At 36.9% G+C, this 12,282-nt stretch overlaps 1 protein-coding gene across 2 annotated transcripts in view; it reads right to left on the bottom strand.

Moving 5' to 3' along the window:
* LOC106053012 (uncharacterized) overlaps window positions 1-11,966 on the bottom strand; it is a 32,381-nt gene extending 20,415 nt beyond the window's left edge. For both annotated transcript variants that reach the window (XM_056036845.1, XM_056036844.1), the window contains exon 1: window positions 11,814-11,966. In XM_056036845.1, coding sequence (XP_055892820.1) covers window positions 11,814-11,855 — 42 coding nt within the window. In that variant the 5' untranslated portion in view covers window positions 11,856-11,966. The remainder of the gene's footprint in view (window positions 1-11,813) is intronic.
* Window positions 11,967-12,282: the final 316 nt, after the last annotated feature.

The raw sequence follows: 12,282 nt of genomic DNA on the forward strand, positions 1-12,282 counted from the left end.
CAGACCAATGAATGGTTCATCAGACCAATGGTTCATCAGACCAATGGTTCATCAATCCAATGGTTCATCACTCAAATGGTTCATCAGACCAATGGTTCATCAGACCAATAGTTCATCAGACCAATAGTTCATCAGACTAAGGGTTCACATACAAGTGGTGATTAGACAAATCATTCACAGACAAATGGTTAACCAGACAAACAGTTCACCAGAAAATTGGTTCACAGACAAATGGTTCATAGAAATCGTTCACAAACAGCCGTAGATTTGGCTCACTAAAAATGGCTCATACGACAATTAGCTAACCAACCTATGCTTCGTCGACAGCAGTTAGCGCTTTTAGCTCTGCTACATACGAATGACGTGGTGACATTAAACGGACATAGCAAATAGGCTAAAAACATGAGCCATGTTCCCAGGACATTAGCTTTTGACCGAAACAAATGGCGTATAGGTGTAATAGAATCAACATCCTCCAACTAGCTTTAATTTGATTGGAATGGAAGCAATAATCGACAAAGGGAGTTAAATATGTTTTCGTAAGTATGAAACGTAAATATGCAATCCTCCCCCTGTAATAGTTAAAAATAAATGAAGTATTTCAAGTCTTAAACAAGGAAAAAAAACAACTTTTAGATGTAATACATAAATTACATTTATTATATCTATGGATAATTTTCCATAAATAAATAATCGCTTGACAACCTGGGCATTAAAGTTTTTGGTGCGGCGCTATGCCTACCAATATCCCATGGCTCGCTTGGCTATGGGGAAAAGGCTGTCAACAGGCGTTACTTTGACACTTGTCTATGATGAATCATGTGATCAGAAATAGGAAATATTGATTGGCTGTTAAAAATTAAAAAAAAATATATAATCTATATTATAAAGAAGAAAGTAAGGCGTATGTATACATGTATGTATGTATGTGCCAAATAGAAATCCAAACCATTTGACCAATTTTGATAAAACTTGACAGAAATTATCCTTGGGTACTAACTTAGACCGTAGTGTATATAATGTAGCCCTAAAACAAACTTAAGATCCTCAAAAAAAAGTTTTCAACTCTATGAAAGCATTATAACTTCATCGATCTAGGCTATGTTTACCATATTTACATGAAAAGATCGAAAGGATCTAGATCTAGATCTAATTTTAGAAACTACACTTTGCGCAGATAGTTTTTAACTTTGACACATGGAAATACAACATATAGTCTATTGATTTCATTATTTTTTTAAATTAACCATCAAATTTGTGTTTTAAAAGCATCTTTATATCTGAGAATTTAGAATTCCTGACAAACATTCTTTCATTATACATTACGCGAAATGTTACACTTCTCGCTATTCCTAGGTCTAAAACTCTATTTCAACTCTAAGATGATAGAGCTTCTCTTCGCAAAGATAGTTTTATAATTAAACACATGAACTTATTAATTATAGTCCGTTCATTTCATATTTTAATTAAATTAACATTCAAATTTGTTTTTCTAAAGCATTTTTACATAGATCTACATTCGTTCGCCAATGTTTTCATAAAAAATTGAATTCAGGTCAATTAGCTATTTTTAGCTCCATTCATAATATTTTTTTTATTCATGAATACATGCATTCGCTTTACTTATAACATTATTATTTTCTTTAATTGTTTCTAATGCACTATATCAGTGACCATAACAGCAATGCGCAAGTTAAGACCCGCGGGCAGCGGGTAATATCTGTCTAGTAATAAATATACTTAAATAATCATGGCAATGTCCTCGATTTCGAAGATTATGGAAGAGTGCAGTGTGCTACCTGCATATTCCTGCGCATCTCGTGCAAACAAAGCCTTTGTCCACCGGCGGTCTATTTAAGTTTTCTTTCCGTCTTCTGCGCAAGTCTTAAATAAGGGCTTTTCTTTTGGTTTCTTAAGTGTGTCCCGCAGGCTTTGTTTTAAAGGTTGTAAGCAAATCGAGGCTCAATGTTTGAAATATTACAACCAAAGCGAGGCTCTTTTTTTAAATATTACAATCAAATCGAGGTTCTATGTTGGAAATATTGCAACCAAAGCGAGGCTCTTTTTTTAAATATTACAATCAAATCGAGGTTCTATGTTGGAAATATTACAACCAAAGCGAGGCTCTTTTTTTAAATATTACAATCAAATCGAGGTTCTATGTTGGAAATATTACAACCAAAGCGAGGCTCTTTTTTTAAATATTACAATCAAATCGAAGTTCTATGTTTGAAATATTACAACCAAAGCGAGGCTCTTTTTTTAAATATTACAATCAAATCGAAGTTCTATGTTGGAAATATTGCAACCAAAGCGAGGCTCTTTTTTTAAATATTACAATCAAATCGAGGTTCTATGTTGAAAATATTACAACCAAAGCGAGGCTCTTTTTTTAAATATTACAATCAAATCGAGGTTCTATGTTGGAAATGTTACAACCAAAGCGAGGCTCTATTTTTAAATATTACAATCAAATCGAGGTTCTACGTTTGAAATATTACAACCAAAGCGAGGCTCTTTTTTTAAATATTACAATCAAATCGAAGTTCTATGTTGGAAATATTACAACCAAAGCGAGGCTCTTTTTTTAAATATTACAATCAAATCGAAGTTCTATGTTGGAAATATTACAACCAAAGCGAGGCTCTTTTTTTAAATATTACAATCAAATCGAAGTTCTATGTTGGAAATATTGCAACCAAAGTGAGGCTCTTTTTTTAAATATTACAATCAAATCGAGGTTCTATGTTAGAAATATTGCAACCAAAGCGAGGCTCTGCTTTAAATATTACAATCAAATCGAGGTTCTATGTTGGAACTATTACAACCAAAGCGAGGCTCTTTTTTGAAATATTACAATCAAATCGAGGTTCTTTGTTGGAAATATTACAACCAAAGCGAGGCTCTTTTTTTAAATATTACAATCAAATCGAGGTTCTATGTTTCAAATCTCTAGAATTTTTAAGAATAATACACACGCATTTTGTTTTTGTGGGAAGCGTGGTCGAGAGGCCAAGTGCGCTTGATCTTGGATTGGCTTGGCCCCCTACTCGGGCAGAGTTGTGTTTACTGAGCGCCTAAAGGCAGCACGGAAAACCAACTCCTAGATACCCCCTTTTCCCCTACTGGTCCACAAATGAGATTGGACCAAAGCGCTCTCAGCATGCTATAAGCATGAAAGTAGCGCTATATAAAAGCTATAAATATGTTTCCCTTTGAAAAAAAAAAGAATTCTCTATTTAATAAACTTTTGACTTCGCTTCCTGCGGAATTTGTGTTTCTTCGTTTTGGCTTTCACTTTGCACTTTATGCGCTGACCCTTCTTCACCCCCCCCCCCAACCCAACCCAACCTCTTTATACGTCATTCACACCCGATGTTTCCCTTAAGTCAACACCCTTGAGTTCATGTGAATGAGAACTGGGCCAACACTGGTCTATTAGCACTACGGTGTAGGGTTCCCGGAGAAACGCTGCACGCGCTGCCACAACACTCGTGGAACGATGTCCCTGGGGAATGGTTTGTACTTCTGGACCCCTTTCATTGGGGGAGCCGAAAGTCAGAAGTCATAAGAGAGGTAGTATTGAGATATTAATACCTTGTGTCTGATTGGCTGATTCAAATCAGCTTTGAATTAAAAAAAAAATACAACTTGATGATAGTTAATTGTGATGACGTTAATAGATCCTAGGAGCCAAACACTTGTAACATTTGGCGCATGCGCACTTTAGATTTAAGTTACAACTCAGATATATCTTAGAAAATCATCAACTCTAATATAGTTTTGCATACATTCTGTCATAGCGAATGCGCGGTAGATTAAGCCCTGCCCAAGCGTTACAGAAGGCCTCAACACTGACCTGTGACGTCTCAACCTGTGGGCAGTTTAGACAAATAGCTCGCTGCCATGTACAAAACCTAAGACGTGGCAAAGAGCTATTGGTCTCCACTGCCCACAGGTTGAGACGTCACGGATCAGTGTTTAAGTCGTGTATGACGAATGACGATTGACCTCGATTAAGCTCAGTAAATACAGGTTCAAAGAGATTGGAAGTAATCCAAGTTAGCTTTAGAAGATTAAGAGAAAGTAAGAAAGGCTAAGAAACAATAGAGAGAACTGGAACTGGATTATTGAGAGAGAGAGCGATGGATAAAGAGAAAATCAAGAAAGAAATGAAGAAGAAACGCAGGAAAGATAAATTATAGTAAGAAAAGAAGAAATAGGGAGAGAGAGAAAAGAAGAAATACGGAGGCAGAGAAAGGAAGAGAGGAAGGAAGAGAGGAAGGAAGAGAGGAAGGAAGAGAGGAAGGAGGAGAGGAAGGAGGAGAGAAAGGAAGAGAGGAAGGAGGAGAGAAAGGAAGAGAGGAAGGAAGAGAGAAAGGAAGAGAGAAAGGAAGAGAGGAAGGAAGAGAGGAAGGAAGAGAGAAAGGAAGAGAGAAAGGAAGAGAGAAATTAAAAGAAAAAGGAAGAGAGAAAGGGGAAAAAGACAAGAGAGAGCGAGAGAAAGTAAGACAGAAATAGAAAGAGAGAGAGAGAAAGTGTAAGAAATAAAACGAGACTGAGAAAGCGGTAGAATATAAAAGAGAGAAAGGAGTAAAAAGAGAAAAAAAAGTAAGTTTTAAAAATAAGGAATAGAAAAAGGAAAAGAAGGTGAAAGAAATAAAACAAAAAGAAGAAAGAGAAAGAAAGGAAGAGAGTGTGAGAAGAATAGAGAAAAAAAAACAGACATTAAGTGACAGGAAGAAATAAAGAGAGAAATAGCGAAAGAGATAAAAGGGAAAAGAAAGGAAGGAATAGAGAGAGAAAGAAGGAGACAGGAAGAGAAAATGAAGAAAGAGAGTGAGAACATGAAAAGAGAACGAGTAAGAGAGAGAAAAGGTCTTGGTCTTTCTCTCTCTCGACATGTACAAACGGTAAACAAAATGTTAACATTTAAAGATGTTACCTTTGAGATGACATACAATGTGGTGACCAGTGTTTCCCAAAACTTGTTCCTTAACGGAACACTTCGCACATTTTGAGTATTTACCGGGACACTTTGCAAATTTTTAAGATAGACTAATTCAAGTGGTGGCCTACTAGTGAATCATCCCAGTATTCCGTCGAACATCTATTCAGGCTTCTCAAATCACTAGGGGTTCCGCGGAACAAAGTTTGGGAAACACTGGTGGTTTAGATTATGGTATCCCTACAAGGTCAACAACCAACAAAACATATTTAGGAAAAGGCAACAGTAACAGTGGCACCGGAAATATGATCTTACAGTTTAACGAACGTGTTGGTCTAATAAAAAAATTTCCTTACGAAAGCTAATAAGTAAGAATTTCCATTACACCAGGCATGTGCAATAAAATTAATAAAGTAATTGCCCTAGACAAGTTACCCAACAAAAAAAATATATATTTAAAAAAAACTAACAAACAAAACAAAACAAACATAAATTCATTCAACTAATAAGTAAGAATTTCCATTACATCAGGCAGGTGCAATAAAAATTAATAAAGTAAAAATGTAAAATGTTTGACATGTTTCGGATGTTCCTTCAGAGTTGAAGATAGTTTACTTCCTAGTCCAAACCTGCAGCAGGACGACGGGGGGATGGGAGCGGTCAGGGTTTGAACCCTTAGACAAGTTACCCAACAAAAAAAAATATATATATATTTATTAAAAAAAAACCTAACAAACACAAGATAGCAAATACACATAAATTCATTCGACTTTTCCTTGCAATGTTTTCTACATCAGTTAGCCCAGTTTATTGTCCACTCAACTTTCAACTTTATTTCCCCATAACTTATGCCGTTGTGAGCGTGTGTGTGTGTGTGTGTCTGAATGCGTGTGTATGTGTATTTCTGTAAGGGAGCAGGACAAAGTGGTTATTCTTGTTGGGGGGGAGGCGTTAAAGTATTTCGTCATGCAGTTAATGAAAACAGACTTTGTAAATACTTAGCAAAAATTGTTTCCCCTTTAATTACACAACGGAATGACCTTAGTACGAACGACCCAGCTGCCCTTGCGGTCACGGTGCCCCCCTCGCTGCAGTACAGGGAACTAAATCTTGACATTTGTCTCGGATTGATTAGCTCCCTTGAGGCCAATGAGGAAGACGTTAGCAGTCTGTGTGTGTACACTTTCTCAGCGAACCGAACGAGGTCATTTCTAATGGTGTCACTATAACACGACTATTGGTCATTCACGAGTCCTGTTAGATACGATGAGGCCACGAGTGTTTAGACCCCAGTGTGTTATCGGACGAATGACTTATGAGACCAGTGCAGTCTGATGACACGCGGCGTTTACAGGCCGCCGTTTTGACGCAAAGAGTTCGGTCGGTGTGTACAAGAACGGAAAACATCTTACAATATTATAAAACAATCATTTATAATAATAATAATGATGATGATGATAATAATAATAATAATAATAATAATCTTTATTGTCCGTATGGAAATTTGTCATACAAGCATTACACCAAACAAAACCTTGTAACTAGAAAAAAAAAACAAAGTGTACATTCACACCAGACTCACTCATAATTTACATGTGAAAAGTTTATATAAGAATGTTCTTATTTAATGATTTGATTGGCAGGGGAACAAAAGAGTGTTTGTGTCTGTTTGTCTTTACCATCGGTGTCTTGTATCTCTTTTGTGATGGTAAAATAACAAAATCCTGATTTTTATGATCGAATCACTTCTTTGGACCAGATAAAAAAATGGAAGGGGGTGGGGGGCGAAGGAGGGGTATCTGTATGAATGTTGTCGTGATCACTTAAAAAAAAAAGTTGTTTGAAAAAATCCCAAAATTCAAAATACCAGTCTTAATCGAGATTCAAACCCATGACACAAGGTTCAGAAGCCAAGCGCTTAACCACTCAGCCACATATAAAACAGACAATACAGAAAGACAGACATATATATATATATAGATAGATAGATAAAAAGATAAATAAATAGATAGATAGATAGATAGATAGATAGATAGATAGATAGATAGATAGATAGATAGATAGATAGATAGATAGATAGATAGATAGGCAGATAGATAGATAGATAGTTAGATAGATAGATAGATAGATAGATAGATAGATAGATAGATAGATAGATAGATAGATAGATAGATAGATAGATAGATAGATAGATAGATAGGCAGATAGATAGATAGATAGATAGATAGATAGATAGATAGATAGATAGATAGATAGGCAGATAGATAGATAGATAGATAGATAGGCAGATAGATAGATAGATAGATAGATAGATAGATAGGCAGATAGATAGATAGATAGATAGATAGATAGATAGATAGATAGATAGATAGATAGATAGATAGATAGATAGATAGATAGATAGATAGATAGATATTTTATTCCTACACACAAATCTATTACCTCATTTAGTGAAGTATATTTTATACCTGCTTTCTACCTGACTCAACTGTTTTGATTCTCATGCATCTAATAACTAATTAAAAAAATAAATGGGCGAGCACCTGTTTCGCTAATCATGTGATAACCCGTGCTCTAAAAATAGAAACTGTCACGTGATGTTTGCATGTAGCAGTAGAAAGTTCATTTCGCTCGTTGAAAATAAAAGAGATTGTAATTCTTTCTTAACAGCCGCCATGAGGTTATAACCTTTGACCCAGTTTTTTTTTGAAGATTGCTTGTTAGGTCTAAATATATAACAATTACGTCTTTAAAGGAGAGAGAAAGAGGGGGGTCGTGGATAAATATATCGATATAAGTTATTAGGGGAAGATCACAAGAACTACACTTCATTAGAGTTATACTTCTTATAATTAAGATTATCAAAACATTAAATTAAATTAAATTAGTCATGAGGGTGTAATCAGACTGGGCGCTTTTTACAACGCCCATATTAGCTCACCCTGTTACAAATCACAAGTTATTTCTTCCACGTCCAAATCTCAGATCAAGTTGAAACTTTGCACAATTATTCATTGTCGATGACTACACATGAATCAATAAAACAAAAAATTAACCAGCTAGTTAGTAATTTAGTCTAATATTTGTTTAGCATTTTATTCCAGTCCCCCAGAGAGTCTCTGGGTCTTTGTTTCCCCAACTGATTCTAAGTTTAGGACATTACTTCAACTAAAATTATAAGGAACCTTGCCCGAACCTTCTGAATCATTGTTTTCGAAACTTTTTCTTTAGCGAAACACTTCGCACATTCTAAGTATTTAGCGCAACACTTTGCTAAGTTTTTTTAGAGAGATCAATTCACGTGGTGGTCTAAAAGTAAAAAGAAGAAATTCCCCTTTAAGACCTTGTGGTCTATAGGGCAGATGATGTAAAGGCCATCTGTTTATTTGGCCTACGGTTAACAAGGGTGTCATGTGGCCAGCACAACGACCAACCGACTTTAATTTTCCCCAACTAATGTCAGGTACCCATTAGAGCTGGGCGGACTCAGAGGTGGTCTACTAATTAATTATTCCAGTAGTTCTGCGGAACACAGTTTAAGAAACTCAGCTCTGCAGGACAGCAGAAGACGGCAGTCATCAGCGTCCGAACTTGAGACATTATGACGACTTTCTGAGACCCATACCAGACAACCAGGCATCTGGCCATCTCATTAGCAGACTTATGTGATAATTTGCAGCGGTCAGCGGTCAAACTTGAGACATTGTGACGACACTCTGAGTCCCATACCAGACAACCAGGCATCTGGCCATCTCATTAGCAGACTTATGTGATAATTTGCAGCGGTCAGCGTTCAAAATAGAGACATTGTCACGACATTCTGAGACCCATACCAGACAACCAGGCATTTGGCCATCTCATTAGCAGACTTATGTGATAATTTGCAGCGGTCAGCGTTCAAAATAGAGACATTGTCACGACATTCTGAGACCCATACCAGACAACCAGGCATCAGACCATCTCATTAGCAGACTTATGTGATAATTTGCAGCGGTCAGCGTTCAAAATAGAGACATTGTCACGACATTCTGAGACCCATACCAGACAACCAGGCATCAGACCATCTCATTAGCAGACTTATGTGATAATTTGTATAAGAAAATATAAAAATATTATCCCCGTGGGAGAGTGTTATCAAATTAATATTACAAATTATCAAGTAGTAAATATTGTCTTGTGGGTGGTGGACATTAAAAAAAAAACACACTCTAGCAAAGTCAATGACGTAATTAGGTGTGAAGGGGCGCGTAAAGAGATATTTTGGTGAACATAGTTTTTTTTGGATTGATGTAAAGATGTGCATAACAAAACTGACAGCTCCGTTCTATGAATAAAGATTTCTTCCGAAAATGTATCAGAGTGCTCTCCCTTGACCGATCAAGATTTATTTATAGATAAACGGTAGACAGAGAAATAAGAGAAGCTATAAATTCTGAGAATATTTTACCTAATTAAATGTCGCGCCTCCAAGCGCCCTATGGAGTAACGCAAATAACCTCGGCGCCCAGTGTGTCTGTTGTGACATTTATGTCACCGATCTTATATTGAATGACATTTGTAGCCCACTCAAAGGCCGGTTCTGGAAAGTTATAATCTAGACAGTATCTGGATCGCTGATGGCGGCCATGGAGTCAAAAAACTCCTCTAATAGAATTAATGAAACTTTGATGTCTAAATTGCTGTTTCAACAAGGGAAACAACCCTTGCATTATTAAGAGAAAAAACATACTCATTCGTCCAGAGAAAACTTCTTGACCAAGACTTTTAACGCTCGGTGAGGATCATTCTCAATCAGAAGCAGTGGCGTAGCTAGGGTGGGGAGGGGAGGAGAAGGGAGAATTTGAAACTCCCCGGGGTCCCCATTGAGGGGGGCCCCCAAGTTAGCGTTTTTTTTTTTTACATTAAATGATAAATATTACGCAAAATGCAGGAGACCCCAAAGAGGTCATGCCCCCCGGGCCACCAAATTCCTAGCTACGCTCATGAACAGACGGCATGTGTAGGGCATGTAGCAGGAAGAATATGTCTTCGAGGCGATCAGCGAAAACAACTCAGCGCGAGTAGGGATTCGAACTTAAGCCTCAAGTAACAATATACCCGACATGTACCAATATACCCGACATGTACCAATATACCCGACGTGTACCAATATACCCGACATGTACAAATATACCCGACGTGTACAAATATACCCGACATGTACCAATATACCCGACATGTACCAATATACCCGACATGTACCAATATACCCGACATGTACAAATATACCCGACATGTACCAATGTACCCGACATGTACCAATATACCTGACATGTACAAATATAGTCGACATGTACAAATATACCCGACATGTACCAATATACCCGACGTGTACCAATATACCCGACATGTACCAATATACCCGACGTGTACCAATATACCCGACATGTACAAATATACCAGACATGTACCAATATACCCGACGTGTACCAATATACCCGACGTGTATCAATATACCCGACATGTACCAATATACCCGACATGTACAAATATACCCGACATGTAGAAATATACCCGACATGTACAAATATACCCGACGTGTACCAATATACCCGACATGTACCAATATACCCGACATGTAACAATATACCCGACGTGTACCAATATACCCGACATGTACAAATATACCCGACGTGTACAAATATACCCGACATGTACAAATATACCCGACATGTAACAATATACCCGACGTGTACCAATATACCCGACATGTACCAATATACCCGACATGTAACAATATACCCGACGTGTACCAATATACCCGACATGTACAAATATACCCGACGTGTACGAATATACCCGACGTGTAGCAATATACCCGACGTGTACCAATATACCCGACATGTACCAATATACCCGACATGTACCAATATACACGACATGTACCAATATACCCGACGTGTACAAATATACCCGACATGTAACAATATACCCGACATGTACCAATATACCCGACATGTACCAATATACCCGACATGTACAAATATACCCGACATGTACCAATATACCCGACATGTACCAATATACCCGACATGTACCAATATACCCGACATGTACCAATATACCCGATATGTACAGATTGTATTATCCAAAGTTTGTTTTCAAGGTCACATGATTCTCGCATTATGCAACACTTCATCGGGCAAATACGGCTCACGGGCCTTGAAGGACCCATTAAAAGTTTGTCTTTTTTTTGTTTGTTTGTAGCTGATGAAGGACTCGTGGCCCAAACGTCCTTTGTTTAACTTGGTCCGGCAGGATCACATATAATATGAATGTTTATAGTATTTTTTTAAAGATATATCTATCAGTTAGTAGAAAATGTAAACTTTACATCTAAGAGTCTAAACTTTATCAATTTATTTAGTAATCTATTTATACCAAAATCTAGATTTAGACCTAGTCTAGACTTAGTCAGGTAATGAGCTTCGAGATCTTATCTTATCACACAGACGTTACTTCAAAAAAGAAGATGATTACGTCCTACGCGTCATGCATCTAATCATGCATATTAACCAATGACTTAAATTCTACCAAGTCACTGGTTTTCCTGGCTAGCTCAGGCAACCCATTCAATGCTCTAATAGCACTAGGGAAGAAGGAGTATTTGTACACATTTGTCCTAGCAGAAGCATATTCCTGATATGGAACGAGGATCTAGTTCAGCTCCTCAGGGATGAGTTTAAAACTTACTTTTCTATTTAAAACTTACTTTTCTATTTAAAACTTACATTTCTATTTAAAACTTACTTTTCTATTTAAAACTTACTTTTCTATTTAAAACTTACTTTTCTATTTAAAACTTACTTTTCTATTTAAAACTTACTTTTCTTTCTCCGGTCGCGTGGACTTCTGGATCTATTTCCATTTTAGGTCAAAGTGTTTATGTAGAATTAGTCGGTTTGAAAGCTTTCAACATTCATCTCTAAACTACACATTCAACTAGCTTGTGATGGGTTTGAGTTGAATACCAATAGTTGTAAACACTCTTTCCTTTCAATATGGCAAAGAAGCGCTTTTGAGCACGAGTAGTGAACATATAACGCATTCGATGCGCAAATGAAAAAGATTTGATTTGATTTTTGATTTTAGGCACATCGGCACAATTTAGGCCATGTCGTGCCTGCTAATGAAAAAGTGTACATCTCATAAATGACAGACGTTCAAATTCACATGGCCCTTAGTCTGTTGTCTGTTGTCTGTAGTCTGTCCCAAACAGAGGATACATATTCAAGTATTGGCCTAACCAAGGTTAAATAACATTTTCGTTTCATGATCTTGTTTTGATTTGATCA

This window comes from Biomphalaria glabrata, chromosome 7 (genome assembly GCF_947242115.1).
Source record: "Biomphalaria glabrata chromosome 7, xgBioGlab47.1, whole genome shotgun sequence".
In the NCBI taxonomy this organism is placed as follows: domain Eukaryota; kingdom Metazoa; phylum Mollusca; class Gastropoda; family Planorbidae; genus Biomphalaria; species Biomphalaria glabrata.